Source organism: Bufo bufo, chromosome 1, assembly GCF_905171765.1.
Source record: "Bufo bufo chromosome 1, aBufBuf1.1, whole genome shotgun sequence".
Taxonomy (NCBI): Eukaryota; Metazoa; Chordata; class Amphibia; order Anura; family Bufonidae; genus Bufo; species Bufo bufo.
Window position 1 is genome coordinate 686,246,335 of NC_053389.1, and position 26,370 is coordinate 686,272,704.

Consider the following 26,370-nt stretch of genomic DNA (forward strand, 5'->3'; position numbering starts at 1 on the left):
ATAATGATGATCTATCCTGAGGACAAATTACTTCTGGGGCATATGAGTAACAGCTAGTGGGAAGTGTTGCCTTCATGAGCAAAATAAAATATGGATACCTCTGGTGGCCGCCATAAGGATCAGACATTGTCGACTGATCCGGCCACAGTGGTCCTTTGTGCTCGCTTCCAGGTAAACCTGAGTTGTTCTATTTCAAAAATGAACCAATGAATTGTACCTGGATATTGACTACTAGCGCTGAAATTTTATGCACGGTTTTCCATCGATTTTCTATGAAGGATTTCTCTGCCAGCCAACTAAAAATAAAATCTATGAATGAAATCTCATTTAGCTCTTGTTGCTACAGATGTAGCAGTGTTAAGTGTACTGCATGCAGTACTTTTAGTGCGGCTGCCTCTCTCCGTGCGCTGCCCTGCCGCCACCAGAACTCCGCCCCCATTATAGCCAATGAGGACCGAGCGGCAGTCCGGGGCCACATGTGAACTAGCGGCAGGTCGGATCTGACAGGCTGTTCGCCTGCCGGAACAGCCTGCCGTAGTCCCCTGCCGCTAGTGTGAAACTAGCCTAACCCACAAACGTAACGCATTCTGACTGTGACTGTTAACTTTGCTTCATCTGTACCGTGATCATTCAGGATTCAATGGCCTTTTCTGACCCATCGTAAGTTGAAACCAGACTGAACATACAATGTCTCAGACACAGACACAACCAATCCAGGCCATTACTCTGGTAAAACAGCTGTTCCTGACTGTTATATGTAAGGACTTGTTTTATCTGTCTTAGTTATCTGCTTATTTTTCTTAAATCTTCATTTCTATTATCTTGGATGACATTTTTTGGGCTTTGGAATCAGTTACTCAGGTTACAATGGTTTCAACATACAATGGTTTTCCTGGAACCAATTAATATTGTATCTTGAGGGACCACTCTATATTTTGTCCGTACCTTCTTGATATCCCCCACCCCCCATGAATCGCTTACATAGGAAGATAGGTTGGTAGATAGATATTACATTGTATTTATTATATACTGTATATAGATGCAGTTAATTATTTTTTTTTTTTACTTTGTTAGAACAATATATGAAAATGAGATAAATGTAGATATAATGTAAAACCTAATGTGAACACGGTCAGACATCTGCTTATCATTTGCATTTTTAGGTGAGCTCTGTGAAACAAACATATGCCTAAATGGAGGAACCTGTTTTGTCAGTTCGAGTAAAGAGCCCTTCTGCATCTGCGCTGATGGCTTCACGGGTACAGACTGCAACATGACGGAGAAAGGTAAAACCACCATTGTAAAGAGTGCCGCTACTTGGAAGCGGAGCGCTACATCCTTATTATAAGAAATGACGTATTGTCATTGCTGCTTATCTGACTGTCAGCACCTGGAGCCGCCTTTCCAGTGTCTGAGCTGAAGGTTTGCTGGACCAAGGAAGTCCAGGAGGAACGGACAAATAGAAGGGCGCAGGATCACAACCAATGGTCAAAAAAATGATTTATTCAGAGACAATGCGTTTCGGGGTGCATGACCCCTTTATCAAGTCTGGTGGATCACAAAAGAGGCCGTTCGCTCCCCAGCACGTGGGGCGTCTGGTACGCTGTGAGTTCCTCACAGCGTACCAGACGCCCCACGTGCTGGGGAGTGAACGGCCTCTTTTGTGATCCACCAGACTTGATAAAGGGGTCATGCACCCCGAAACGCATTGTCTCTGAATAAATCATTTTTTTGACCATTGGTTGTGATCCTGCGCCCTTCTATTTGTCCGTTCCTCCTGGACTTCCTTGGTCCAGCAAACCTTCAGCTCTTACACTCCCCCGATTGGCGGTTTGGCCAAGACCGGCAGCACCAACCAATCACCACTATTGTTCATCCTCCATTGTAGTTGCACCCAATTAGGTGCAACTGTGACAGGTGAGCACATTACCTCCCCTAGACAAGGGAAAACAGTATTTTACTTATTTACCCTATGAGCGCCTTCTCTCTTTTTTTTTTGTCCAAATACGCTTTCCAGTGTCTGGGAAGGAGAAATCTGGCGTGGACGTAGATTATTTTGTGGGTTATGATGGCCTTTACTAGACATAAGTTTATGAAAACCATTTTATAGCTGACATGTTCAAAGTGCCTAAAGGTCTGATACTTGTAGCCTCTCTGTTCTGTCCAGAAGCATCTGCGGGATTTTTCTTATTTGGTGCACTTGGGTAAGAAAACTGAAGCACGTACAGAATGTTTCCATATTGGAACCTGAAAAGTACAAACGCACTCTTCTCAAAAGAAACCTATAATTCCAAAATGATAATGCTAAAGAGTAGGGAAATAATACCTCCTCGTAGAACTCTATTTACTGCACGCACAGGGGACACATGCCGCACACACACACACACACACAGCTGATCCTTTATATAAATTCAGAATTTAGACCTAACCTGAAACTTACAATTAATCAGACCACTAAATTGAGACGCCAGACAAGACTTTGGAATGTGTCCGACGCCCTAAATAAATCACACCTATAAAGTAGTCAGACCTTTAAATTCAGACTAAATTCGAATCCCAGATGAGATGAGTCCTTATACTCCGGTAGCGCTGCACACTGGGTCCTGACACCAAGTGTGCTGCTGTGTCCTGATGTTGAAAAGTACAAGAGCAGGAGATGACCAAAGAGCAAGGAGTGGTGAGTTCCGGCTAGTTTCACACAGCTGATCGGCAGGGGTGCTGTGTGTCGGACCTCCGCCGATCTGATGTTGATTACCTAAATTAGGATAGGTCGTCAATATTGAGAGCCCCTTTTAAGATGTCTAGTACTGGATCACTAAGGACCATTTACATACGCCAATTATCAGCACAAAGATTGTGTTCGCAGATGTACAAATGTTCATTCCCGATAATTGCCCAGTGTAAATGTGACACTGATCACCCAACAAACAAGCAAAGCGCTCATTTGCTGGTGATCAACCCACATAAAAATCATAGTTTGTGGGCAGGGCAGAAATGGCAGGAATTGTGGGCAGTAACCTTGACTTCAGCCAGGAAGGGGCCAGCGTTCTTGACTCGAAACCGCCGATTAGTATACAGCGGGAGAGCGAATAAAGATGATTTTCGCTGATTACGGAAGAACCCTATAAATCAACTCTCTGGGACAACATAAGTCGACTGTTGGGGTGCTCCAGGCAGCTTGGAGACCATTTTGTGCTGTCAGGTTCCCTTTAACTATTCAGTCTGGGAAAAGCTCTGGTCAGAATTGGCCTCTAATTACTGTACTTCTTTTAGGTCCCTGTCAACCAAATCCTTGCCACAACAATGGGGAGTGCCAGGAACTGTCCCATACTCGCAGAGGAGATACCTTTGCCCAATATTCCTGCAAATGTCTTCCTGGCTACTTTGGAGAGAACTGTGAAAACAGTGAGTATGAAGACTTTGTTGTGATGTAGTGCTTAGATATAATCATAATTAAAGGGGTTCTGCTGTTCTTTTTAATTGATGATTTGTCCTCTGGATTGGTCATCCGCATCTGATCGGCAAGGGTCCTACAGGGGGCCTTCTCTCTGTTTCCCTCAGGCCTAGTGACATCATGACTAGTATAACTGGCCTGGGTGGGGCTAAGCTCCATTCATTTGAATGGGGTTTAGCCCCGCCCAGGCCAATGATACTAGTCGTGACGTCACTAGGCCTGAGGGAAACTGGGAGAAGGGCTTGCCCAACACCTGCAATCCCACGTGGCCATTAACAATGCAAACGGACTAAACAGTTTGTTCCTAATTAGTTTAATTGGGGCCTGCTGCAATATACTGCCGCGTTACAACTGTGACATGACTGCGCCGTGCGGTTGTATCATTACTGCATGTATTTTAGTAATAACCTATTGTGTTCTGGAATGATTTCCCCACATGGTAAACTCTCAGCAGTACATGCAGTGTTAATGCGGACATGAGCTTTGCAGGTTTTCTTGGTTATTGTAAAGCAGGGGACGCCCTATACCCCCGATGTAACCCTAATAAAGCAGCAGAGCACAGCGCCTCTCCTGTCAAGCCGATTTTTGTGTTACATGTGGTTTGGAAGTATTTTGGGATTTCAGATATAAAGAGGCTGGGAAATAGAATCTGCAGCAATTCTCTGGCTGTATGACTCATGACCTAAAGCTTTCCGGAAATATCGCCAGTCTGGATTTACAGCTCCTTGTGCCCTTTTCTGGGGAACTGGAAGACTCTTTAATGCCACCAGTTTTTAGTTTTTTTTTTAGTTAGAGTAGATTTTGAACTACAAATGTCTTTATTAGAAACAAATCCCCCTTTTTTTTTTCTCTCCTATATTTTCAACTTCATCCTCCGAAGGATTAGTAGGCAGGACCCAGCTGCTGGATACTGCTGTGCCACATAGTACACGATCATGCCGAGTCTGCTGTGACCTATACAGAGGACAGAGCACCGGGGCAGGGGTTGATCTTATAGGACATCCCTTCTAAAGTGTATGTGTCGCCTATCATTAAAACCGGATAGTTTAATTGTAGAGATATATTATTATATATTTTTTTATTTTTTCCTTATCCTATTTCCTGAATGTGACTATGGGGGCTGCCATCTTGCCTGAGGTGTTCTTAACAGCATTTAGAGAGATGCTTTACAGCAGCCACCATGGGCCATACACACAGTGGACAGGAGATGTCTCACTGACTTTAAAGGGAAAGTGATATGTGTTGCTATCTGGTTTTAAATGGCAGATAAAAGTTTTGGTGCCATATTTCCTTTTAAATGGGTTCAGCTCTGAACCCGGACATATCCCTATTTTCACACCGGCAGCTCTGATGCTCTCGGATGCTTCTTTTTTTTTTTTTTTTTTTGGGAGATCCGGTGACATTCAATAAGCACTAAGCCCAGTGACCTCACCGGTACGAATGGGCGGGCTTTAGAGCTTCCCTAGCATGTAAATCGGCTAGGGCAGCTCTAAAGCCCCACCCATCAGAACGTGACGTCACTGAATACACTGCTAGGAGGAAGCCTCTACCTAGCAGTGTAAAAATATAAGCAAAAAAGCCCTTGCCCTGCGAGATCCAGTGCAGGGCAAGGGAGAGCATCGGAACGTGAAATGCTCCGATGCTCATATCAGGGGGGCTGCTTGGGTGAAAAGAGATGCCATATTTTTTGCTCTATAAGACGCACCTGCCCATAAGCCACACCTAGATTTTTGAGGAAGAAAATAAGGAAAAATATATATTTTGAACCAAAAGGTGTGCTTTTGGTGGGTTTTGAACTAATGGTGGTCTGTGATGACACTATCATGGGGGGATCTGTGGATGACGCACTGTTATGGGGGGGGGATCTGTGGATGACGGGTGCGGATCCGTCTCACAAATGCATTGCAAGGACGGATCCGTCTCTCCGCTTGTCATGCGGACCGACGGATCCGTCATGTCTTCAGTTTTTTTCGCCGGAGATAAAACCGTAGCATGCTGCGGTTTTATCTTTTGCCTGATCAGTCAAAACGACTGAACTGAAGACATCCTGATGCAAACTGAACGGATTACTCTCCATTCAGAATGCATGGGGATAAAACTGATCAGTTCTTTTCCGGTATAGAGCCCCTGTGACGGAACTCTAAGGGCTCTTTCACACCTGCGTTCTTTTCTTCCGGCATAGAGTTCCGTCGTCGGGGCTCTATGCCGGAAGAATCCTGATCAGGATTATCCCCATGCATTCTGAATGGAGTGAAATCCGTTCAGGATGCATCAGGATGTCTTCAGTTCCGGAACGGAACGTTTTTTGGCCGGAGAAAATACCGCAGCATGCTGCGCTTTTTGCTCCGGCCAAAAATCCTGAACACTTGCCGCAAGGCCGGATCCGGAATTAATGCCCATTGAAAGGCATTGATCCGGATCCGGCCTTAAGCTAAACGTCGTTTCGGCGCATTGCCGCATCCGACGTTTAGCTTTTTCTGAATGGTTACCATGGCTGCCAGGACTTTAGCGTCCCGGCAGCCATGGTAAAGTGTAGCGGGGAGCGGGGGAGCAGTGTACTTACCGTCCGTGCGGCTCCCCGGGCGCTCCAGAGTGACGTCAGGGCGCCCCAAGCGCATGGATCACATGATCGCATGGATCACGTCATCCATGCGCATGGGGCGCTCTGACGTCACTCTGGAGCGCCCGGGGAGCCGCACGGACGGTAAGTACACTGCTCCCCCGCTCCCCGGTCCTACTATGGCAACCAGGACTTTAATAGCGTCCTGGGTGCCATAGTAACACTGAAAGCATTTTGAAGACGGTTCCGTCTTCAAATGCTTTCAGTACACTTGCGTTTTTCCGGATCCGGCGTGTAATTCCGGCAAGTGGAGTGCACGCCGGATCCGGACAACGCAAGTGTGAAAGAGGCCTAAGGGCTCTTTCACACCTGCGTTGTTGTGTTCCGGCATAGAGTTCCGTCGTCGGGGCTCTATGCCGGAAGAATCCTGATCAGGATTATCCTAATGCATTCTGAATGGAGAGAAATCCGTTCAGGATGTCTTCAGTTCCGGAACGGAACGTTTTTTAGCCGGAGAAAATACCGCAGCATGCTGCGCTTTTTGCTTCGGCCAAAAATCCGGAACACTTGCCGCAAGGCTGGATCCGGAATTAATGCCCATTGGTAGGCATTGATCTGGATCCGGCCTTAAGCTAAACGTTGTTTCGGCGCATTGCCGGAGCCGACATTTAGCTTTTTCAGAGTGGTTACCATGGCTGCCGGGACGCTAAAGTCCTGGCAGCCATGGTAAAGTGTAGTGGGGAGCGGGGGAGCAGTATACTTACTGTCCGTGCGGCTCCCGGGGCGCTTCAGAGTGACGTCAGGGCGCCCCACGCGCATGGATGACGTGTTCCATGTGACACGTCATCCATGTCATCCATGCGCATGGGGCGCTCTGACGTCATTCTGGAGGGAGCCGCACGGACTGTAAGTATACCGCTCCCCACTACTACTATGGCAACCAGGACTTTAATAGCGTCCTGGGTGCCATAGTAACACTGAAAGCATTTGGAAGACGGTTCCGTCTTCAAATGCTTTCAGTACACGTGCGTTTTTCCGGATCCGGCGGTCACCTCCGGCAACGGAAGTGCACGCCGGATCCCAACAACGCAAGTGTGAAAGAGGCCTATGCCGGAAAAGAAAAACGCTAGTGTGAAAGTAGCTGCCAGTGAAAAAACAGCAGGATTATTTATTTATTTTTTGTTTAAATATTGATGGTGAAATGTAAAATTCAAAATAACCACCAAAAATGATTTATCATAAAAACTTTATGTAGGTTAGTGGGTAATTTAGTAATGACACATTCCCTTTTAATAAAATAATGCCTCATAGGCTACAGTCAGGATGGGGTGCAACTTTCTAATGAACACTCATTGTAATGCTGACCGACGTGCTGTTACATGTACCTTTCTTGGAAATATTGTGCCATATCTTCTTTTCTATACACTTATGCACCTAGAACAATTTTTAAAATAGTTTAGAAAAATGTATCCACCTCAATAATTGGAGAATAATTACTGGTTCATTTACTGAAATGACATTGCATCATATACTGTAGAGCAAATGGGAAGTCCATGAGATGCAATGACCGTTTCCTGAACAGTATTATTGAATGGCGTTAAAGCGCTTTACAATTGCAGATCTACTTGTCAAATGAATGATCTTCGTGCAGTATAAGAGGTGGGTAACTGTTCTGAGGGAGTGTCGACAGGTTCCTCTCTCTATCATTTCAAAATGAATCTGAGAATCGGTGGTAATTGGCAAAATGACACTTGAAAAGTAGCACCGCTGAGCACACCGTGTTTTCTTAGTTTAAGTTTCTTCCCTCCAGAGGGCTTTAGCGAAGGAATGTGCGGAGAAAAATCCCTCCTAACGTAAACTTTCTGAAGCTCTTCCTGGGGCCGGTAATGATGTGAAATGATTACAGTATGTGCCGAGGGCCACGAGAGGACAATCTGATTGAGCTAAACCTAGGACTCCAACGATCCGCTGGAGATTAGAGTCCTGAAAAATAAACCTTTTTTTTTCTTTTTCTAAAGACCTTCAAACCTTTGTATTTAGCATTTCCCGGTCCTTGATTGTTTTACCTTAGGCAAAGTGTAACGCTGAGGGATTCTGAGTTTTCTCCTGAAGCATTCCCAGTTGGCTTTGCTTAAAGGAAAACTTCACTTTGAGCATTTTAAAGCATTTCCTAGTTTACACGTGTATAGTTCATTAAGTGGATATTTAATAAGATTCCATCACATGCTGGTACAGAAACTCTGCTAATTTCGACATGCTATAAAGATAGTCTCATGTTGGCTTTGCAGGCACTTACCGGATAAGGGTACTTTCACACTAGCGTTATTCTTTTCCGGCACGGAGTTCCGTTCTAGGGGCTCAATACCGGAAAAGAACTGATCAGTTTTATCCTAATGCATTCTGAATGGTGAGCAATTCGTTCAAGATGCATCAGGATGTCTTCATTTCAGTCTTTTTGCCTTTTCAGGATGGAGATAATACCGCAGCATGCTACGGTTTTATTTCCGTCCCAAATTCCAGAACACTTACCAGAATGCAGAATCCGGCATTGCGGTCTGCACATGCTCAGACCGCAAAAAATGTGAAAGAAAATAAATGCCGGATCCGTTTTTCCATATGACACCGGAGAGACGGATCTGTATGACAAATACCATCAGTTTACATACGTTTTGACGGATCCGGCAGGCAGTTCCGGCGACGGTACTGCCTGCCGGAATCCTCTGCCGCAAGTGTGAAAGTACCCTAACACCACGCAACAAAAAAATTTAAATTTTCGTCTACTACTGGGCAAAAAACATTTGTCCAATACTAAATCGAGTGCGCAGATTACAAATCCGAAGTCCAAATTGTAACACGTCACGAAATTTTGCTATACATAAGTATGCCTAAATGAATTTTGCCCTTGGAAAGCATTTAAATAATTTTGAACAGAACGAGTTTACAATTACCTGATCTACATCAAAGTTTGCGTAGTAAACAATGTATGAAAATGTAATGGAATAACAATTTCAAAAAGTCTAGTTTTTCAGTTTAGAAGTCTTACTTGAGCAAGGCCCAGTACTGTTAAAAGTGCTTCAGGCATCTGCTTTTGCGTTTGTGACCGGTCATATTTTCCCGTTGCAACAACCAGCAGTAGTCCCCCATCATGTTGGGATTCCAGCGGGCTTGATGCCTATTCTCAATTGTAGAAATATCTTTATGGAACCGCTCTCCATGTTCAAAAAAGTCAGGATGGGAATATAAGAAATGCACTTTCAATGCCATTCGGCAGCCAAGTTGTTCATATGCTGTAAGCATGTTGTCTACTAGTTCAGCATAGTTTGCCGCTCGTCTGTTCCCTAGGAAGTTCTGCACTACTAGCACAAATGCATCCCAAGATGCAAGTTCCAGAGGGCTGAGTTTTGTTCTGAATATGTGATCATTTTTAAAATTAACTCCATAGAAGCATGGGTCATTCCAACCGCATGAGCCAATGGAACAGATGGTTTTTCGTTACCATTGTGCAACAAGGCAGATTTCAAACTTGTTTTGCCTGAGTCTATGAATAGCCTCCATTCATCGGGAACATGTGTACCATCATAAGACCATTTACATCAGTACAGAAACGGACATCACTTGCCATTGCATAGTATGCAACTAACTTGGTGTGTCGATTAGGGATCGACCGATTATCGGTTTTACCGATATTATCGGCCGATATTCAGGATTTTGAAAGTTATCGGCATCTATTTTGCCGATATTCCGATAACTAATTGGGAACACGGATTGCGCTGCTGTCAGCGCTCTCCGTGTTCCCTCCGCAGCACAGGGGAGAAGGAAGCAGTGTCTCCCTCCCTCCTGTGCCGCTGCTGCCACCAATGAGAGGAGAGAGGACAAGAGGAGGGGAGGGGCTGTGGCCACTGCGCCACCAATGACTATGACTCTCTTATTCATATACAGGAGGCGGGAGCTGGCTGCAGAATCACCTAGCCGGCTCCCGACCTCCTATGACAAGTAGCTGCGATCTGCGGTAGTTAACCCCTCATGTGCGGCACCTGAGGGGTTAACTGCCGCGGATCGCAGCTAACGCTCATAGAGGTCGGGAGTTATCTTCATTGGTGGCGCAGTGCCTGAAAGTTCAGATTATCGGTATCTGCCTTTTTCTTTAGATAAGGACAGATCTCTTACCAGATCATCTAAATCTGATTGGCTCAGCAAGTGCGGCTGACCCTCCAGTTGTTCTGGATCAGGAAATACATTGTGACAATCAACATCTTCTTAAGGATCAGAACCGTCTGTTTCAATTGCCGTTCCTGCTGTGTGAGGGGCAGGCACTGGATTCTCTACATTGTGTGGTACTGGTTTAAGAGCAGACTCAGTCAGGATACACAATTTGTGACTTGTTTCTCTTTGAATATCCGGCGATTTTAGTCGTGCAAAAGTAACCGTCTGAATGGTGATTTTTCTGCTCACGCCAAACCATAGGCACTGCAAAAGCCATTCCTTTCCTTTTACCATTTAACCACTGCGTTAGCCCAGAGTAACACACAGTGCAACAAACATGAGGTGCCCAGATTTTATCTTGATCTCCAATTTTACAGTCAAAGTAATACACTCACTCGCTTTGTCAGATTCTTGCGCTGATCATAAGTAGTGTATTTGCCACATATGTAGCAGAAATTGTCTGGATCGTTAACACATTTGTGTTTTATCCTTCTTAACCTCTTAAGGACATAGGGCGTACAGGTACGCCCTTGTGCCCTGGTACTTAAGGACACAGGGCGTACATGTACGCCCTGTGTATTTTCGATCACGGCCGCGCGGCGGGCGGTGATCGGAACCCCGTGCCTGCTCAAATCATTGAGCAGGCACTTGGGGCAAATGCGCCGGGGGGTCCGGTGACCCCCCCATGTATGCGATCGCAGAAAACCGCAGGTCAATTCAGACCTGCGGTTTTCTGCGTTTCCGGGTTGTTCGGGTCTCTGAAGACCCGATAACCCGGAACAGGATGGTGATGGTGGTGTGATTTCACCCCACCAATCACCATCCAGCGATCCTGAGTGGTGATGGTGACATCACCACTCAGGATCGCTTCCTGATTGGTCTGTGGGCGGTCCGGCGGCAAATTCAAAAGAGGCAGGCGCTCCTCTCTTCCTCCTTTTGTGTTCCGGAGCCGGAGGAGAGAGGAGCTGCCTGCACGTGTGTCTGCCAGCACCCCCAGGACCCGATCTGTGCCCCCAGGACCCGATCTGTGCCCCAGCACCCCCCATCAGGTACATAGGGACAGCATAGGGAAAGTTTGGTTTAGGCAGGGAAAAAAAAGGGAAAGTTAGTTTTTGAACTTTTCGAACTTTTATTGCATCACCCTAAGTTAGGGTGTCTGGGGTCCACAGCACAGCTGTGTGACCCTAGACCCCCCAGGGGTGCTGCCACTTGCCCCACCTTCCCCCTGCCCCCCCCCCCCCACCTTTTTTGGGGTGCATTTTTTTTTTTTTTTTGTGTACGCTGATTGTGGCCGGCACTTAGTGTCCGGCCACTGTTAGCGCATCGCACACCCCACCGCTGATCAACTTCGGACGGTTGATCAGCGGTTTTGATTTTTTTTCCCCACATTTTTTGCATTTTTTTTAGTTAGTTTATTTTATTTTTTTTCTGTTAGTTTTAGGGTGAGTTCGTGAACACCCGTGCCCCCACACACACGCACACAAAATAAAGAGTTACACACACGCACATATACACGCAGACACACACTTCCCTATGGCCCGCCGGACGTTCTCGGCCGAGGAGGCATACGCCCAGCTTGCCTCCGACTCCGAGAGTCCCAGTGAGGATGAGGATGACCCCACATTCCTGTTGTCATCCGCATCCTCCTCATCATCTAGCGATGATGATGAGCCCCCAAGGCGGCGGAGACGCCGCCAGGCGGAGCAAGGGGACCGCCATGTTAGGGACCCTGTGGCCCACACTAGTACGAGCAGCTCTGGGGCTCGTACTGGTTTCCCGGCCCACCAGTTAAATCCACCGGAGCCCCCTGCCGGTGAACTTGTCTGGTGTAGCCCAGAGCGATACGAGCCTGTGATTACTGATTTTGTAGGCCAATCAGGAATCCAGATTTCCACAGTGGGCTACACTGAATATGACTTTTTTTGTCATTTTTTCAGTGACCCACTGGTAAATCTGATGGTGGAGCAGACGAATCTGTACGCCCAACAGTTCGTCGCTCAACACCCGGGCTCCTTTTTGGCCAGGCCCGGTGGCTGGACGCCGGTCAGTGCAGCCGAAATGAGGACATTTTGGGGCCTCGTGCTGCATATGGGCCTGGTCAAAAAACCCAGTGTCAGGCTGTACTGGAGTGGGGACGTCCTATACCAGGCCCCACTTTACAGTACAGCCATGACACGCTCCCGGTTTGAGGCCATCCGGAAATGTCTGCATTATTCGGATAATGCAGCATGTCCCCCCCCGAGGTGATCCTGCCCATGACCGTCTGTATAAGATACGGCCGGTCATCGATCACTTTGGGGCCAAATTCATGGAGGCCTATGTACCTGGAAGGGAGGTCGCGGTTGATGAGTCTCTCATTGCGTTCAAGGGGAGACTCATTTTCCGCCAGTATGTGCCCTCCAAGCGGGCGAGGTATGGCGTAAAGCTATACAAAATTTGTGAGAGTACCTCAGGGTACACTTACAAATTTCGTGTGTACGAGGGGCGAGATTCCCGGATTCAACCCCCAGAATGTCCCCCCACTCTGGGTGTTACCGGGAAACTTGTGTGGGACCTTATGTACCCACTGCTGGATAAGGGTTACCACCTTTACGTGGATAACTTTTATACCAGTATCCCCTTGTTCCAGTCCCTTGCCGCCAGATCCACGTCCGCTTGTGGGACCGTGCGGAAAAATCAACGCGGCCTCCCTGCCCACCCCCTCCAGGTACCTATCCCCAGGGGTGAGACCCGTGCCCTTACCACTGGAAACCTGTTGCTGGTCAGGTATAAGGACAAGAGGGATGTCCTTATGCTGTCCACAATTCATGGTAACGGCATCACCCCTGTCCCTGTGCGAGGTACCGCGGCAACGGTCCTCAAGCCCGATTGTATCGTCGCCTACAATCGGTATATGGGAGGAGTTGATCTCTCTGATCAAGTCCTCAAGCCATATAATGCCATGCGCAAAACCCAGGCATGGTACAAAAAAGTTGCGGTCTACTTGGTGCAGGTTGCCATGTACAACTCTTTTGTACTATCCCGAAGCGCTGGCAGCACAGGGACATTCCTCCAGTTCTATGAGGCAGTCCTCAAGGCCCTGATCTTTTCGGACCGGGAAAGAGCAGGCCGGAGTACCTCGGGAACTGTAGGTGCCCGGATCGTCCCTGGCCAACACTTTCCAGGTGTGGTCCCCCATACTGGAAAGAAGGGACGAACCCCAAAAAAGTGCAGAGTGTGTCGCAGGAGGGGGATACGGAAGGACACGACTACTCAGTGCGACACGTGCCCCGATCATCCGGGCCTCTGCATTGACGGTTGCTTCAGGGAGTATCACACTTCCATGGAGTACTAAATTTATATCGCAATTTAGCACTGACATCGGATAAAAAAAAATGGTTCTCAGACCTGAGACACCCAAAAAAACTAAAATAATTTATTAAAAGTAGACATATTAGGTATCGCCGCGTCGGTAATCATCTCCTCTATAAAACTACCCCATGACCAACCCCCCCAGATTAACACGGTCAAGAAAAAAAAAAAAAAAAGGTGCAAAAAAAGTTTTTTTTTGTCACCTTACCTAATAAAAAGTTTAATAGCAAGCGATCAAAAAGTCATATAGCCCCCAAAATAAAACCGTCCGCTTATCCCGCAAAAAATGAGCCCCCACATGAGATAATTGGATAAAAAATTTTTTTTAAAAATGACCCTTAGACTTTAGAGATACCCAAAAAAAAGATTTGTATCAAAAAAGATAATATAGTCAAAAACCTAAATAATTGTAAAAAAAAAGTAGACTTATTAGGTATTGCCGCGTCCGTAAGAATCTCCTCTATAAAAATATCCCATTACCTAACCCCCCAGATTAACACGGTTAAAAAAAAAAAAATAAACTGTGCCAAAACCGCTATTTTTGGCACTTTTCCATTTCAATCCGTTTTTTCCGGTAACAAAACAAGGGTTAACAACCAAACAAAACTTAATATTTATTACCCTGATACTGCAGTTTACAGAAAAACCACATTTGTGGTCGTAAACTGCTGTATCAGTAAAAGGGAGGCCGCAAAAGGAAAGGACTGACATGGTTTCTGGAAGGCCGATTTTGATGGCCTTTTTTTATTGACACCATGTCCCTTTTGAAGCCCCCCTGATGCACTCTAGAGTAAAAACTCCCCAAAACTGACCCCATCTAAGAAACTACACCCCTCAAGGTATTCAAAACTGATTATACAAACTTTATTAACCCTTTAGGTGTTCCTCAACAGTTAATGGCAAATGGAGATGAAATTTCAGAATTTAAATTTTTGGTAACCTTGCCTCACAAAAATGTAATATAGAGCAACCAAAAATCATATTTACCCTAAAAATAGTCCCCAAAAAAATGCCACCTTATCCCGTAGTTTCCAAAATGGGGTCACTTTTAGGGAGTTTCTACTCCAGGGGTGCATCAGAGGGGTTGAAACAGGACACGGTGTAAATAAACCGGTCCATAAAAATCAGCCCTCCAAAAACCAAACGGCGCACCTTTCACTCTACGCCCAGCTGTGTGGCCGTACATTAGTTTACGGCCACATATTGGGTGTTTCTGTAAACGGCAGAGTCAGGGCAATAAAGATACAGTCTTGTTTGGCTGTTAACCCTTGCTTTGTTAGTGGAAAAAATGGGTTAAAATGGAAAATTAGACAAAAAAATGAAATTCTCAAATTTCATCCCCATTTGCCAATAACTCTTGTGCAACACCTAAAGGGTTAACGACGTATGTAAAATCAGTTTTGAATACCTTGAGGGGTGTAGTTTCTTAGATGGGGTCACTTTTAGGGAGTTTCTACTCTAGGGGTGCATCAGGGGGGCTTCAAATGGGACATGGTGTAAATAAACCAGTCCATAAAAATCAGCCCTCCAAAAACCAAACAGCGCACCTTTCACTCTACGCCCCGCTGTGTGGCCGTACAGTAGTTTACGGCCACATATTGGGTGTTTCTGTAAAAGGCAAAGTCAGGGCAATAAAGATAGTCTTGTTTGGCTGTTAACCCTTGCTTTGTTAGTGGAAAAAATGGGTTAAAATGGAAAATTAGACAAAAAAATGAAATTCACAAATTTCATCCCCATTTGCCAATAACTCTTGTGCAACACCTAAAGGGTTAACGACGTATGTAAAATCAGTTTTGAATACCTTGAGGGGTGTAGTTTCTTAGATGGGGTCATTTTTGGGTGGTTTCTATTATGTAAGCCTCGCAAAGTGACTTCAGACCTGAACTGGTCCCTAAAAATTTAGTTTTTGTAAATTTCTGAAAAATTTCAAGATTTGCTTCTAAACTTCTAAGCCTTATAACATCCCCAAAAAATAAAATATCATTCCCAAAACAATTCAAACATGAAGTAGACATATGGGGAATGTAAAGTCATCACAATTTTAGGGGGTATTACTATGTATTACAGAAGTAGAGAAACTGAAACTTTGAAATTTGCTACATTTTTCCAAATTTTTGTTAAATTAGGTATTTTTTGGTGCAAAAAAAAATAATTTTTTGACTTCATTTTACCAGTGTCATGAAGTACAATATGTGACGAAAAAACAATCTCAGAACGGCCTGGATAAGTCAAAGCGTTTTAAAGTTTTCAGCACTTAAAGGGACTCTGGTCAGATTTGCAAAAAATGGCCTGGTCCTAAGGTGTAAAAAGGCTGTGTCCTTAAGGGGTTAAAGGATAACTCATATTTAAAAAAAATAATAATTATTTGCGAGTTTATTAGAGCTAGGCATGTATACCTGAGTTAGTCTGTCAATGATTGCCAAAAGATCTGTAATTGCCTTATAATAACCGCTTTCATTAAAGGGTTTCTACCACCACATTTTGACCTAATAAGCTGTCAGACATTAGCGATCTGCTAGTGTCTGCTCTACCTAACCATGCTATTGTAATTCCTTTCTCTGCAGCGGTTACCCTAAAAAACGTAGTTTTATTGGTATGCAAATGAGCCTCTAGGTGCTATGGGGGCGTCTTTTCAGCACCTAGAGGCTCCGTCCACTCACCATTTCTGCCGCCCAGCGTGCTCCAGCCCGCCCCTCTCCTCTAGATTGACAGCCTACTTCTCTCCATCTCGGCAGAATTCTCGCGCCTGCGCCGTGTGCTTCTGTATTCGGCGCAGGCGCAGTGACTGTCTCCCTGCGCCGGCATCTTGCCTGCGCTGATTACGGTGCAGGGAGCAGTCCAACAGTCACTGCGCCCGCAGGCGCGAGTAGGCTGTCAATCTAGAGGAGAGGGGCGGGCTGGAGCGCGCTGGGCGGCAGAAATAGTGAGTGGACGGAGCCTCTAGGTGCTGAAAAGACGCCCCCATAGCACCTAGAGGCTCATTAGCATACCAATAAAACTACGTTTTTTAGGGTAACCGCTGCAGAGAAAGGTATTACAATAGCATGGTTAGGTACAGCAGACACTAGCAGATCGCTAATGTCTGACAGCTTATTAGGTCAAAATGTGGTGGTAGAAACCCTTTAATATCTCCTGTCCCTTTCCACTGCTCCCTTTAAAAGATCGTTGCTATGGCTCATCTGTCTCCCAACTTAAAGGGATTCTGTCATCAGAATTTAGGCCTATAACCTAAACATATGGCGAGGTCCCTACTAATACACTGAATCCTAAAGTGACCTTATCAAATGTGCCTGTGGCTCTATAATCATATAAAACAGGTTTATATAACCTGTCACTCACATCAGAAATGTGTCCGTGGGGTCGTCTCATGATGCAGGGTGCCGGGCTGCAGCCATCTCCTTTCGGTGCCCAGCGCCCTCCCTTTCATTAGAGCCGCCTACCTCAGTTCATCGCCGCCTCTCTAACGTCCGCTCTCCGTAATGGATCATGTGATTTGCGTAGTGACGTCATCAAAGGTCCTATTGCTCACAGCACAGATGAAGACAGAAGAGATGCCGGCTGCGCGAACAAGTGGATTAAGGTGAGTTAAATTTAATTAATTTTTTTTTTAACCCCTCCAGCGCTATTTTACTATGCAGTCTGTATTCAGAATGCTATTATTTTCCCTTATAACCATGTTATAAGGGAAAATAATAAGGTTCAGGTCTCCATCCCGATCGTCTCCTAGCAACAGTGCGTGAAAATCGCACCACATCTGCACTTGCTTGCGGATGCTTGCGATTTTCACGCAACCCCATTCACTTCTATGGGGCCTGCGTTACGTGCAAAACGCACAAAGAGGAGCATGCTGCGATTTTCACGCAACGCACAAGTGATGCGTGAAAATCACCGCTCGTGTGCACAGCCCCATAGAAATGAATGGGTCAGGATTCAGTGCGGGTGCAATGCGTTCAACTCACGCATCGCATCCGCGCAGAATACTGGCCCATCAAAGTTTCACCTTTTTAACCCTTCCCATAGCTTTCTAGCAGCCTTACAGTTAATAAAAACGTTACCTTTTATGAGCAATCCTGGACTTATAAAACCGGCGAAAAACATCTTAGTAGCATATGCAAATGAGGGCTCGCAAGTGCCCAGGGGCGGCGTTACCCTCGTAGGTGCCCAGCTAGCTCAGCCTTATTGTCGCTTCCCCCCGCCCATCCTTTCCCTCTGACCGCCCATCTACTTACTTCTTGTTTCGCTGAGATCCCGCGCCTGCGCACTCAGTCAGCCGGCGCATGCGCACTGCGATGCCCATTCCTTGTACGGCATCACAGTAATTAATGTGCATGCGCCGGCTAACGGCGCGAAAACACCACAAAGGAGGCGGTCCATCACAGTGCGCATACGCCGGCTGACGGACTGAGTGCGCAGGATCTCTGAGAAACAAGAAGTAAGTAGATGGGCGGGCAGAGGGAAAGAATGGGCGGGCAGAGGGAAAGAATGGGCGGGGGAAGCGACGATAAGGATGAGCTAGCTGGGCACCTATGAGGGTAACGCCGCCCCTGGGCACTTGCGAGCCCTCATTTGCATATGCTACGAAGATGTTTTTCGCCGGTTTTATAAGTCCAGGATTGCTCATAAAGGTAACGTTTTTATTAACTGTAAGGCTGCTAGAAAGCTATGGGAAGGGTTAAAAAGGTGAAACTTTGATGACAGACTCCCTTTAAGTTTCAAAACTGATAGCACTATAACAGATCACATTATCAAAATCTGTCCAGCTTGCCTTATATACTTACAGCTGACATCAGCCTGAGTGCGTCCGAACAGGTCTGGACATGTCCATTGGAATATTTCCAATATAATGTATTAATATTCTAACTGAATAGGCTTTGCATGTATAACCTAAAATCTACTACAAGAAAATCTAGACCAGCACATTCATATACATAGTCACAGGTGCATATCCATCAAGCAAACATGGTTGATGACAAAATGGCTGCACAACTTTACACATACAAACAATAGAGCTGAGAAATGGGGATCAATTTAAATTAAAGTGGTATTATACCTACTATAAATGGGAAAAATGGAAGCTCTGATCAAGCGTGTGTCAGGCCCATCTACCAGGCGTCAAGGTGGCTTCCGCAGACGGGTACCTAACACTAGTATACCACCTCTCTTGGACTTGCCCAAGCCTACATTTTCAGGGCAGTGTAGGAACCAGCTACATTTGTAGCTCAGAAGCCCCAGGCAGATGGCGTTGCTCAGTCTAAAAGAGGTGCAGTGCTACTTGGTTATAATCAGATGTAATTAACTATGACCTTGGACTCTAAAGTTATTTTAAAAATCCATAAGTCATTGGTAGTTATGGATCCACCCCTGAACTTCCAGGAATTTTAGAGATGTTGATGGACCTGCCTCTGTGCCCCCAAGTCATTTTCTGCAACTATGCTGTAGCAGGATCCTTTTTCTACTGCTCTGTGAGCAATTGCAGACCAAATAAGCCAAACTCAACCCTATTATTAAAGAGGTTCTCTGGGGGTCACTATAGTTAAACAAAGCTACACAGGCATCAGGGAAAAGCAAGGGCTGTTCTGGCTCCTCTTCTGTCCTCTGGGCATTGCAGTGGATTGGAAGACAGAAGAGAGAATCCAAAAGATGCCAAATCCTGGCTGAGGCAGTCACGTGACCACGGCACAAAAAGGAGACCTTAGCGGTGTAGTGGAAGGGTACGACTACGTACTGTATAATGCATCTTCCATGTGTTCACATAAAGGTAGAATTTCAACATGGGCCTGGAGAACCCCTTTAAACCTCATCTCCTAAATCTGCAACGAAATTGGAGGGGTTTAAGATGCAATACATGCCTATTTTGTCTGAAATATTTCTCTAAGACTAAAGGAACATTTATGTGGGCTAGTGAATGGATGTTTCACTGACCGGTTGTTTGTGACTCTTGCCCTTCTTTACGTCCCGCCGGTCAGCCGACGGATGAGTCTGTGCTTGTTTGTCGGCTGCTCACATCTTCTATACGAACATAAAATACTCTTTAAACAACTGGTGCGCTGCCAACAAACGCAGATTGAGTGGTGAATGTTTTTTGGGATCATTCTTTCCACATTTACAATGATTGTTCCCTTGCAGGATGTATGGTCGATGGTGCAGGTTAAAGGGCCCTAATTGTGTCAGTATATCACAGAATGTCTTCCGGATTAACTAGTGGTTATGTCTTTACTTTTTTATAGTTTCTTGCATTTCTAGGCACAGTGAGTAAGATTTGCATGACTTGCACTTAAAAACGGTAGCAATTGTTCCCCCCCTCATTCAAAGTTTGCTTCAGCCTGTGTAATCAGGCCAGTGCAAACGAGCGCTGATGGACGATTATCATCAATCGGCACTCACACTGCCCTAAAACCGCCCTGTTTACACTGTCTGATCTGTGGACGGTAAATCTGCCCCAATGTCCTGTTAATCAGCAGTTTTGGCCCATGTATCGTCAGCCTAGGTCTGATGCATATGTTATGTCCTGTTGGAAAATGTAATTTTTTAATTCTTTGTCCTAGGTGAGAATCATTGTTCTTCATATCCTTGTAAAAATGGAGGCGTCTGCCAAAATCTTGTCAATGATTACAGCTGTAAATGCGTATCGCCACTTATTGGAAAGGGCTGCCAAATTCGTAAGTGATATTGATTTATTTTATTTATTTATTTTATTTATTATTTTCATTCTTTTATTTGTTATCCACCAACTCAACCTCATGGTGGAAATGTTATTATACAAGCGTTTTCTAATCTGTAATGTCGCTGTCAGCCCCTGCCTCATTAGTTCAGGGTCACAGCCATGAAAAATATTCTACATTTTTCAAACCACCACCTGGATGTGAATCCTTCTGTAATTGCTTGTAATTAAAAATTATATTATAGCTACTGAGTTATTCAATGAAGTCTATCTGTATAGCGCCACCTGCTGTTCGCTCTGTTTCTAATTTCTCCGTCCTGCTCACTGAGATGGAACCACATGCCTGAGAAAGGACTTGTCCCCTAAGCTGACAACACAATTATTAGAGCAATGGATTGGATATCTCTGGATCCATTTGAGGTACAGGGCTGGTTCTTTGTTTAGAAAGAGGTTGTCGTACTATATTATGTATGATTTTCATTTTGTACCTTATTCATCGGATAACCCCATTAAGTCAGTGGGATCAGTGTTACTTGACACATGAGTCTGTCATATGTGGTGCCATTAGACACTTTATAATGGTAGTGCTGAGAACGTAGCGGAGAAGAATTGGAAGCCTCAGGGTCACCTTGGTATAAAATGCGATAAAGTTCAAGTTTGTCTTGAAAAATGTGAAACTACAACTTCCAGCATCCCTGCAGTATACAGCGGGTGGAGATCCGCAGGTTTCAGACTACAGAGAGGAATAAAATGTACAAAAATACTTTTCATGCTGGGAAAATTGCTGAACAATTTTATACATTGCTGATTTATATGCATGATATTCCAGGGGTTTGCAGTTTTACTCCGTGTCATGCAGCTTTGTGATATACTTAGTTCCTGTAGGGGCTGAAGAATAATACTTTGCACAGCTAAGAGACTTACATCCAGTCTAGACAATACTGCGCTCCGTGCATCAGCAAAGTAAATCTCCTTCATTGTAGCAAGCTATCAAGACCGGAAATAAAGTGTCATGGAGTTCAAGCGGTTCAGATGACAGAAGGTTGTCTAGACTGGATACCGTAACAGATTGTCACCTGGAATGAGTGTTAGGTCTGTAAAGGCTGTCTTAGACACCCCGATCAGTCAGGCGATTTGTCAGGAAGGAAGCGTTCCTTCCCGGCAATCACCTGCTCGCTAGCGGTGGAGACCGTTGCTATTACATGCAGCGATCTCCTCCGCAGTATGGGGAGGAGCAATCACGAATGCCATCGCTCGTCGCCATGCTGTATAGTGGTTTGCCGGATCGTTATTAGAAATCGCAATCTGCCACCTGCAAATTCTGATCTTTCACATTGCTGAAACATCTGCATTGCCTGACAAACCGGCTCGTTCATAGGGCAATCGTCGGCAGTTTTATACTGCAAGATGATCGCTAACGAGCGTTCGTACGAGCGGATGTTTATGTTCTATCCTCGGGATCCTAGACAACCCCTTTATAAAGTCTTTTCAAAAATACACTGGAAAGCTATTTCATGAGTGCTTGTGTCGTGTGTTATATAATGGGGTCTGTCATTTTGCTCTAATCCCATACGTCTAGGTTGTGCAAACCCTTTAGGAATGGAAGGTGGAGCCATATCCGATGCCCAGATTACCTCTTCCTCCCTATACCATGGTTTTCTTGGCCTACAACGCTGGGGCCCTAACCTTGCCCGGTTGAACAATAAAGGACTAGTTAATGCATGGACTGCAAGTAGCTATGACAAGCACCCCTGGATCCAGGTATCTGCTGATCATCTCTGTATTTCTTTAAATGGTTGTAAAATGCAAATCTTGTATAATCCTTGTTTTGCTTCAGTGTGTGCACATGTACATGAGTAAAGACTACACCGAAATACAGTGCTTCTCACATTGCAGAGACGGGACCAGGGATGCAAAGCAGTTCTACTGGAAGATCCCACTCGCTGCACCAAACATATATGCAAAGCCAGGAAAGCCAAAGTAACCTAAAAAGATGAAGGGACTCTTTTAGTCCAAGCAGACATTGGCATAGCTGTGGATTACTTCCTTTTAAGAGTTCTGCAGTATAACATTGCATAGAGTTAAAGGGGTTGTCCTGCCTTTAGTGATGCCCTATCCTTCGCATAGGCCATCACTCACTGATCAACAGCCGTTCAGTGTGCCGGAGCTACAAAGTGGAGGAAGATCGCTACTCCGGTACTGCTGCCATTGCCTTCAATGGGAGCGGTGCTGTAGTAGAGCGGTCCATCCACTACGATGTTGACATGGATGTTTAGCATTGGCGACAGAGCTGCACTGAACAGTTGATTGGCGGGGGCGCACGGTGTTAGACTGCCGACCATCAGTTAGTGATGGCCTATGCTGAGGAGGATAGGTCATCACTTACTAAAGGATGAACAACCTCTTAAAAAAAAAAAAAAAAAAAAACAAGCTTAGAGTAACGATATTAAGAAATTTATCGTGACAGCGATTATATATTGCGATAAATACCAGTTTAGAAGAAAAAAACACAAGGGGACGTTATACTGTATGGGGGCAGCCACAAGGGGACGTTATACTGGATGGGGGCAGCCACAAGGGGACGTTATACTGTATGGGGGCAGCCACAAGGAGACGTTATACTGTATGGGGCGGCCACAAGGAGACGTTATACTGTATGAGGGCGGCCACAATGAGACGTTATACTGTATGGGGCGGCCACAATGAGACGTTACACTGTATGGGGGCAGCCACAAGGAGACGTTATACTGTATGGGGGCAGCCACAAGGAGACGTTATACTGTATGGGGGCAGCCACAAGGAGACGTTATACTGTATGGGGGCAGCCACAAGGGGACGTTATACTGTATGGGGCTTATACTGGTGGGACTCATAACCTGTATATTCCCCTTGGGTCTAGTACATCTCCATCTATGTACACTGTATACAGGGGTGGCCATGTGCTGTATACTGTATATGGGGAGCAGTAAATGGTAAAGTGGTATATTTTTGTTTTGGGTGCTATTTCTCAACGCTAGAGCTGGCACAGCCATATGCAGGGGCTACTGCAAAAAACCAATGAGCCTGCCAATAGATGGTAAGATAGGAGCTGGTATTACCTAGGAGACATGTTTATTCATTACCCTAGTCCGCATGTGTTTTCCCCCCGCTGTGGACAATGGTACAGGCCTGGCACGCAGCTGGCCTGTGAGGATGCCGTTGTCTTTTCTCCTTTCTCATTGGCTGCTAAAGTTTGGGCCTTCAGGGTGTCCATAGCGTGGCTTATGAGTGCCTGGACTCCACCCACCGACCTGAGAATTGGCAAAGTAGGAACGAGGAGGGGACGGTTGCAGTGAGAACAGGCAGGCAATGTGCACAGGCGTCCGGACGCAGACTTTTTTTTTTTTTTTTTTTTAAATCATTTTTTCTTTTTCCCTTTTTTTTTTTTTTCTCTTTCTTTTTCTTTTTCTCGACACTTGCCAAGAGAATTTCTGTGAAAAATAATCACAAATTTGAGCACACAGTGATGAAAAGGCTTGCCAATCCTTCTTTAAGACCTTTTTCTGTCCAAGAACAACTATGCTGACCGATAGACTTATTTCATATACTACATCTCCATTACATCCCAAAGAAAATGCCTCCACCCTTAACTGAGCTATACCGCCAAATGTCCCGGTGTTTATATAGGCGTGCCGCCTCCTGCTACTTGAACACCACTCCTCAAAACGCCCTAACCTAACATAGGTCATTGTTCTGTCATGCTGTTGTACATCAGTATACCTTTTCATGTTACTGTATATAAAATTGTAGCCAGCTATACTTTTCACGAGGGGTGCTCCCATATAATGTATGCACATGCTTGTATTACCACCCTTCTACAGGTTAACCTCTTAAGGCAGCTGAGGGTATCTGGGATCATCACTCAAGGTGCCAGTCGCGTGGGTAAGGCAGAGTACCTCAAGGAATTTAAGGTGGCATACAGTGTGGATGGACATGACTTCACCTTTTACAAAGCTGAAGGACAGAACAAAGACAAGGTGGGAACTGTGAATATTGTTGCTTTCTATCGGATGCTTGCAGTTTCTAGCTTTCCCTTGAAAATGTCAGTTTTTTTCTGTTGCCTTAGGCCTCATGCACACGACAGTTGTTTTTTGCGTCCGCCAAAAAAAACTGATGCGGCATCCATTTTTTTTGGAGGATCCGTTTTTTTTTTCCACAGATCCCTTGTAATAAATGCCTATCCTTGTCCGCAAATGTGAAAAAAGTAGGACATGCACTATTTTTTTTGCTGAAGGGAAACTGACGCGGAACACAAACGGATGAACTATCAGCATTTTTTTTGCTGACCCATTGAAATTAATGGTTCCCCATCCTATCCGCAAAAAAAAAACAAAAACGGAACAGAGGCCGAGAAAAACTGTCGTGTGCATGAGGCCTTATGTGAATACATAGTAGGATTTGCTGAATCAGATTAATGTCTGCAGCATAAAACTGCAAATTCAAGTAATAGAAGTTTATCTTCTGTGAGTGAAAGGGGGTCACCAGAGGCCGCAATAAGTCCTGTACAAGCGTCATAGACTCCTGTACAGGCAATTTTATGCTTTACAAAAAGTCTCATGTGTGTTTCGGTGTCTGCCACACCATTAGTTACTACCGTGGTGGCAGGAACTGAACAGACCTCACATGGTGTGCTGCGGGGCCCTGCACTGGTGCTTGCTGTAATGGCCTGGACCGGAGATAACTCTGATGCCGGCCGCTTCGCTCCCTGGATGCTGCGGGCAATAGTTACTGCAGTATCTATGCAGTTAGGGGGAGAGCCTAATAGTTGTTGCTTGGTACTGTGATAAGCTATAATGCATTGGTATGCAAAGTGTTCCAGCATTATAAAAGCCATGTCCCCTAGTGGTAATAATGAAAGTTTAAAAACAGTTAAAGTTAATGGTTTAAAAAAAAAAAAAAAAAGTTACCATCACTATTAGCCAGAACCTATATAATAAAGATATTCTTTTAATTTGTCCCCAAGAACAACCTAAGAAATCTCAAAAATATAGATGTTAGAGATTTTCAAGGTGTTTAATACTGATGGCCTATTCTATGGTGAGCTTACCAAGCACAGTGCCATCTATTGTATAGAGGCTGTGCTTGGTATTGCAGGTCAGGCCTTTTCACATGACATCGCTGTCCTAGGAAGAGGCTGCAGCGCTCACCACTTTCTCTTCTTATAGCTGATTGGCTGAATTTTGAGTGCACAAAACAATGGCAGAAATGTAAACTATACCTAAATCACTGTCAAACAAGTTTTAATAAAATGTAATATGTACTCCAAAATGGTGCCACTAAAAGTACAAAAAAAACAACACTCTATTAGATGTGTCTAAAATTATTTCCAGAAACAAAAAGCCACCAAGCGTCTTGTTCTCATTGGGTGGAAATACTCTGAAACCTGACTTGGAATATTCGCTAACGCCATACTTTGTGTTATCCCTTCAGATTTTCCATGGAAACCTTGACAATGATGGCAGAAAGGCCAATATATTCAGTCCCCCAATCACCGCACAGTACGTCCGGGTCTACCCCGTGACCTGTCACAGAGCCTGCACCCTGCGTTTTGAACTTTTTGGCTGTGAAATGAGTGGTAATTTTGTTTATTTTTTTTTAGTTGACCGTTTTTCACGTTTTCTGCTTCTCTAACCTTCTGTCACCGTGGCTGATAACTGAGCACATGTACAGATATTGAGGGGAAACTGCACATTTAAACATTTTCTATAACTTTAATATTTTTAAATCTACATCAAACACTGAATCTATACATGTATTTTTATTTCTTGATATAAGAGCACGTTACCTTTCCTGACTGCTTGCATTGTGCCATATAATAACTCTGGAGCATCTATTCTTATGATGTGTCATCCCTTACTTATTCCTGCTAGAAGTTCTGACTTTGCAGTGATGGTCCAGATGTTTGACACTATCCAATCAGACTGCAGCACCCACAAACTGGTAACAACCATCCGGACCTTCACTGCAAACGACTAGTAATTCATTCACAACTTCTAGTAGGAATATTGATGGAATGGCACAGCATAGACCTAAGAATAGATGCTCCAGAATTGTTGTTACATGGGACATGCAAGTAATTACAAAAAAAAAATCAGGAGAGGT

The 26,370-nt window shown here is 45.0% G+C and overlaps 1 protein-coding gene and 1 long non-coding RNA gene across 3 annotated transcripts in view; both read left to right on the forward strand.

Moving 5' to 3' along the window:
* The window catches only part of MFGE8 (milk fat globule EGF and factor V/VIII domain containing), a 58,424-nt gene that overhangs the window by 20,776 nt on the left and 11,278 nt on the right, over window positions 1-26,370 (forward strand). For both annotated transcript variants that reach the window (XM_040414162.1, XM_040414163.1), the window contains exons 2-7: window positions 1,164-1,286; window positions 3,274-3,405; window positions 20,114-20,227; window positions 21,809-21,990; window positions 24,090-24,245; window positions 25,699-25,843. In XM_040414162.1, coding sequence (XP_040270096.1) covers window positions 1,164-1,286; window positions 3,274-3,405; window positions 20,114-20,227; window positions 21,809-21,990; window positions 24,090-24,245; window positions 25,699-25,843 — 852 coding nt within the window. The remainder of the gene's footprint in view (window positions 1-1,163; window positions 1,287-3,273; window positions 3,406-20,113; window positions 20,228-21,808; window positions 21,991-24,089; window positions 24,246-25,698; window positions 25,844-26,370) is intronic.
* LOC120985938 lies at window positions 14,216-18,792 on the forward strand. Its single transcript, XR_005775603.1, has 3 exons — window positions 14,216-14,228; window positions 15,614-15,616; window positions 18,655-18,792. It is a non-coding gene; the product is annotated as an uncharacterized LOC120985938 (long non-coding RNA).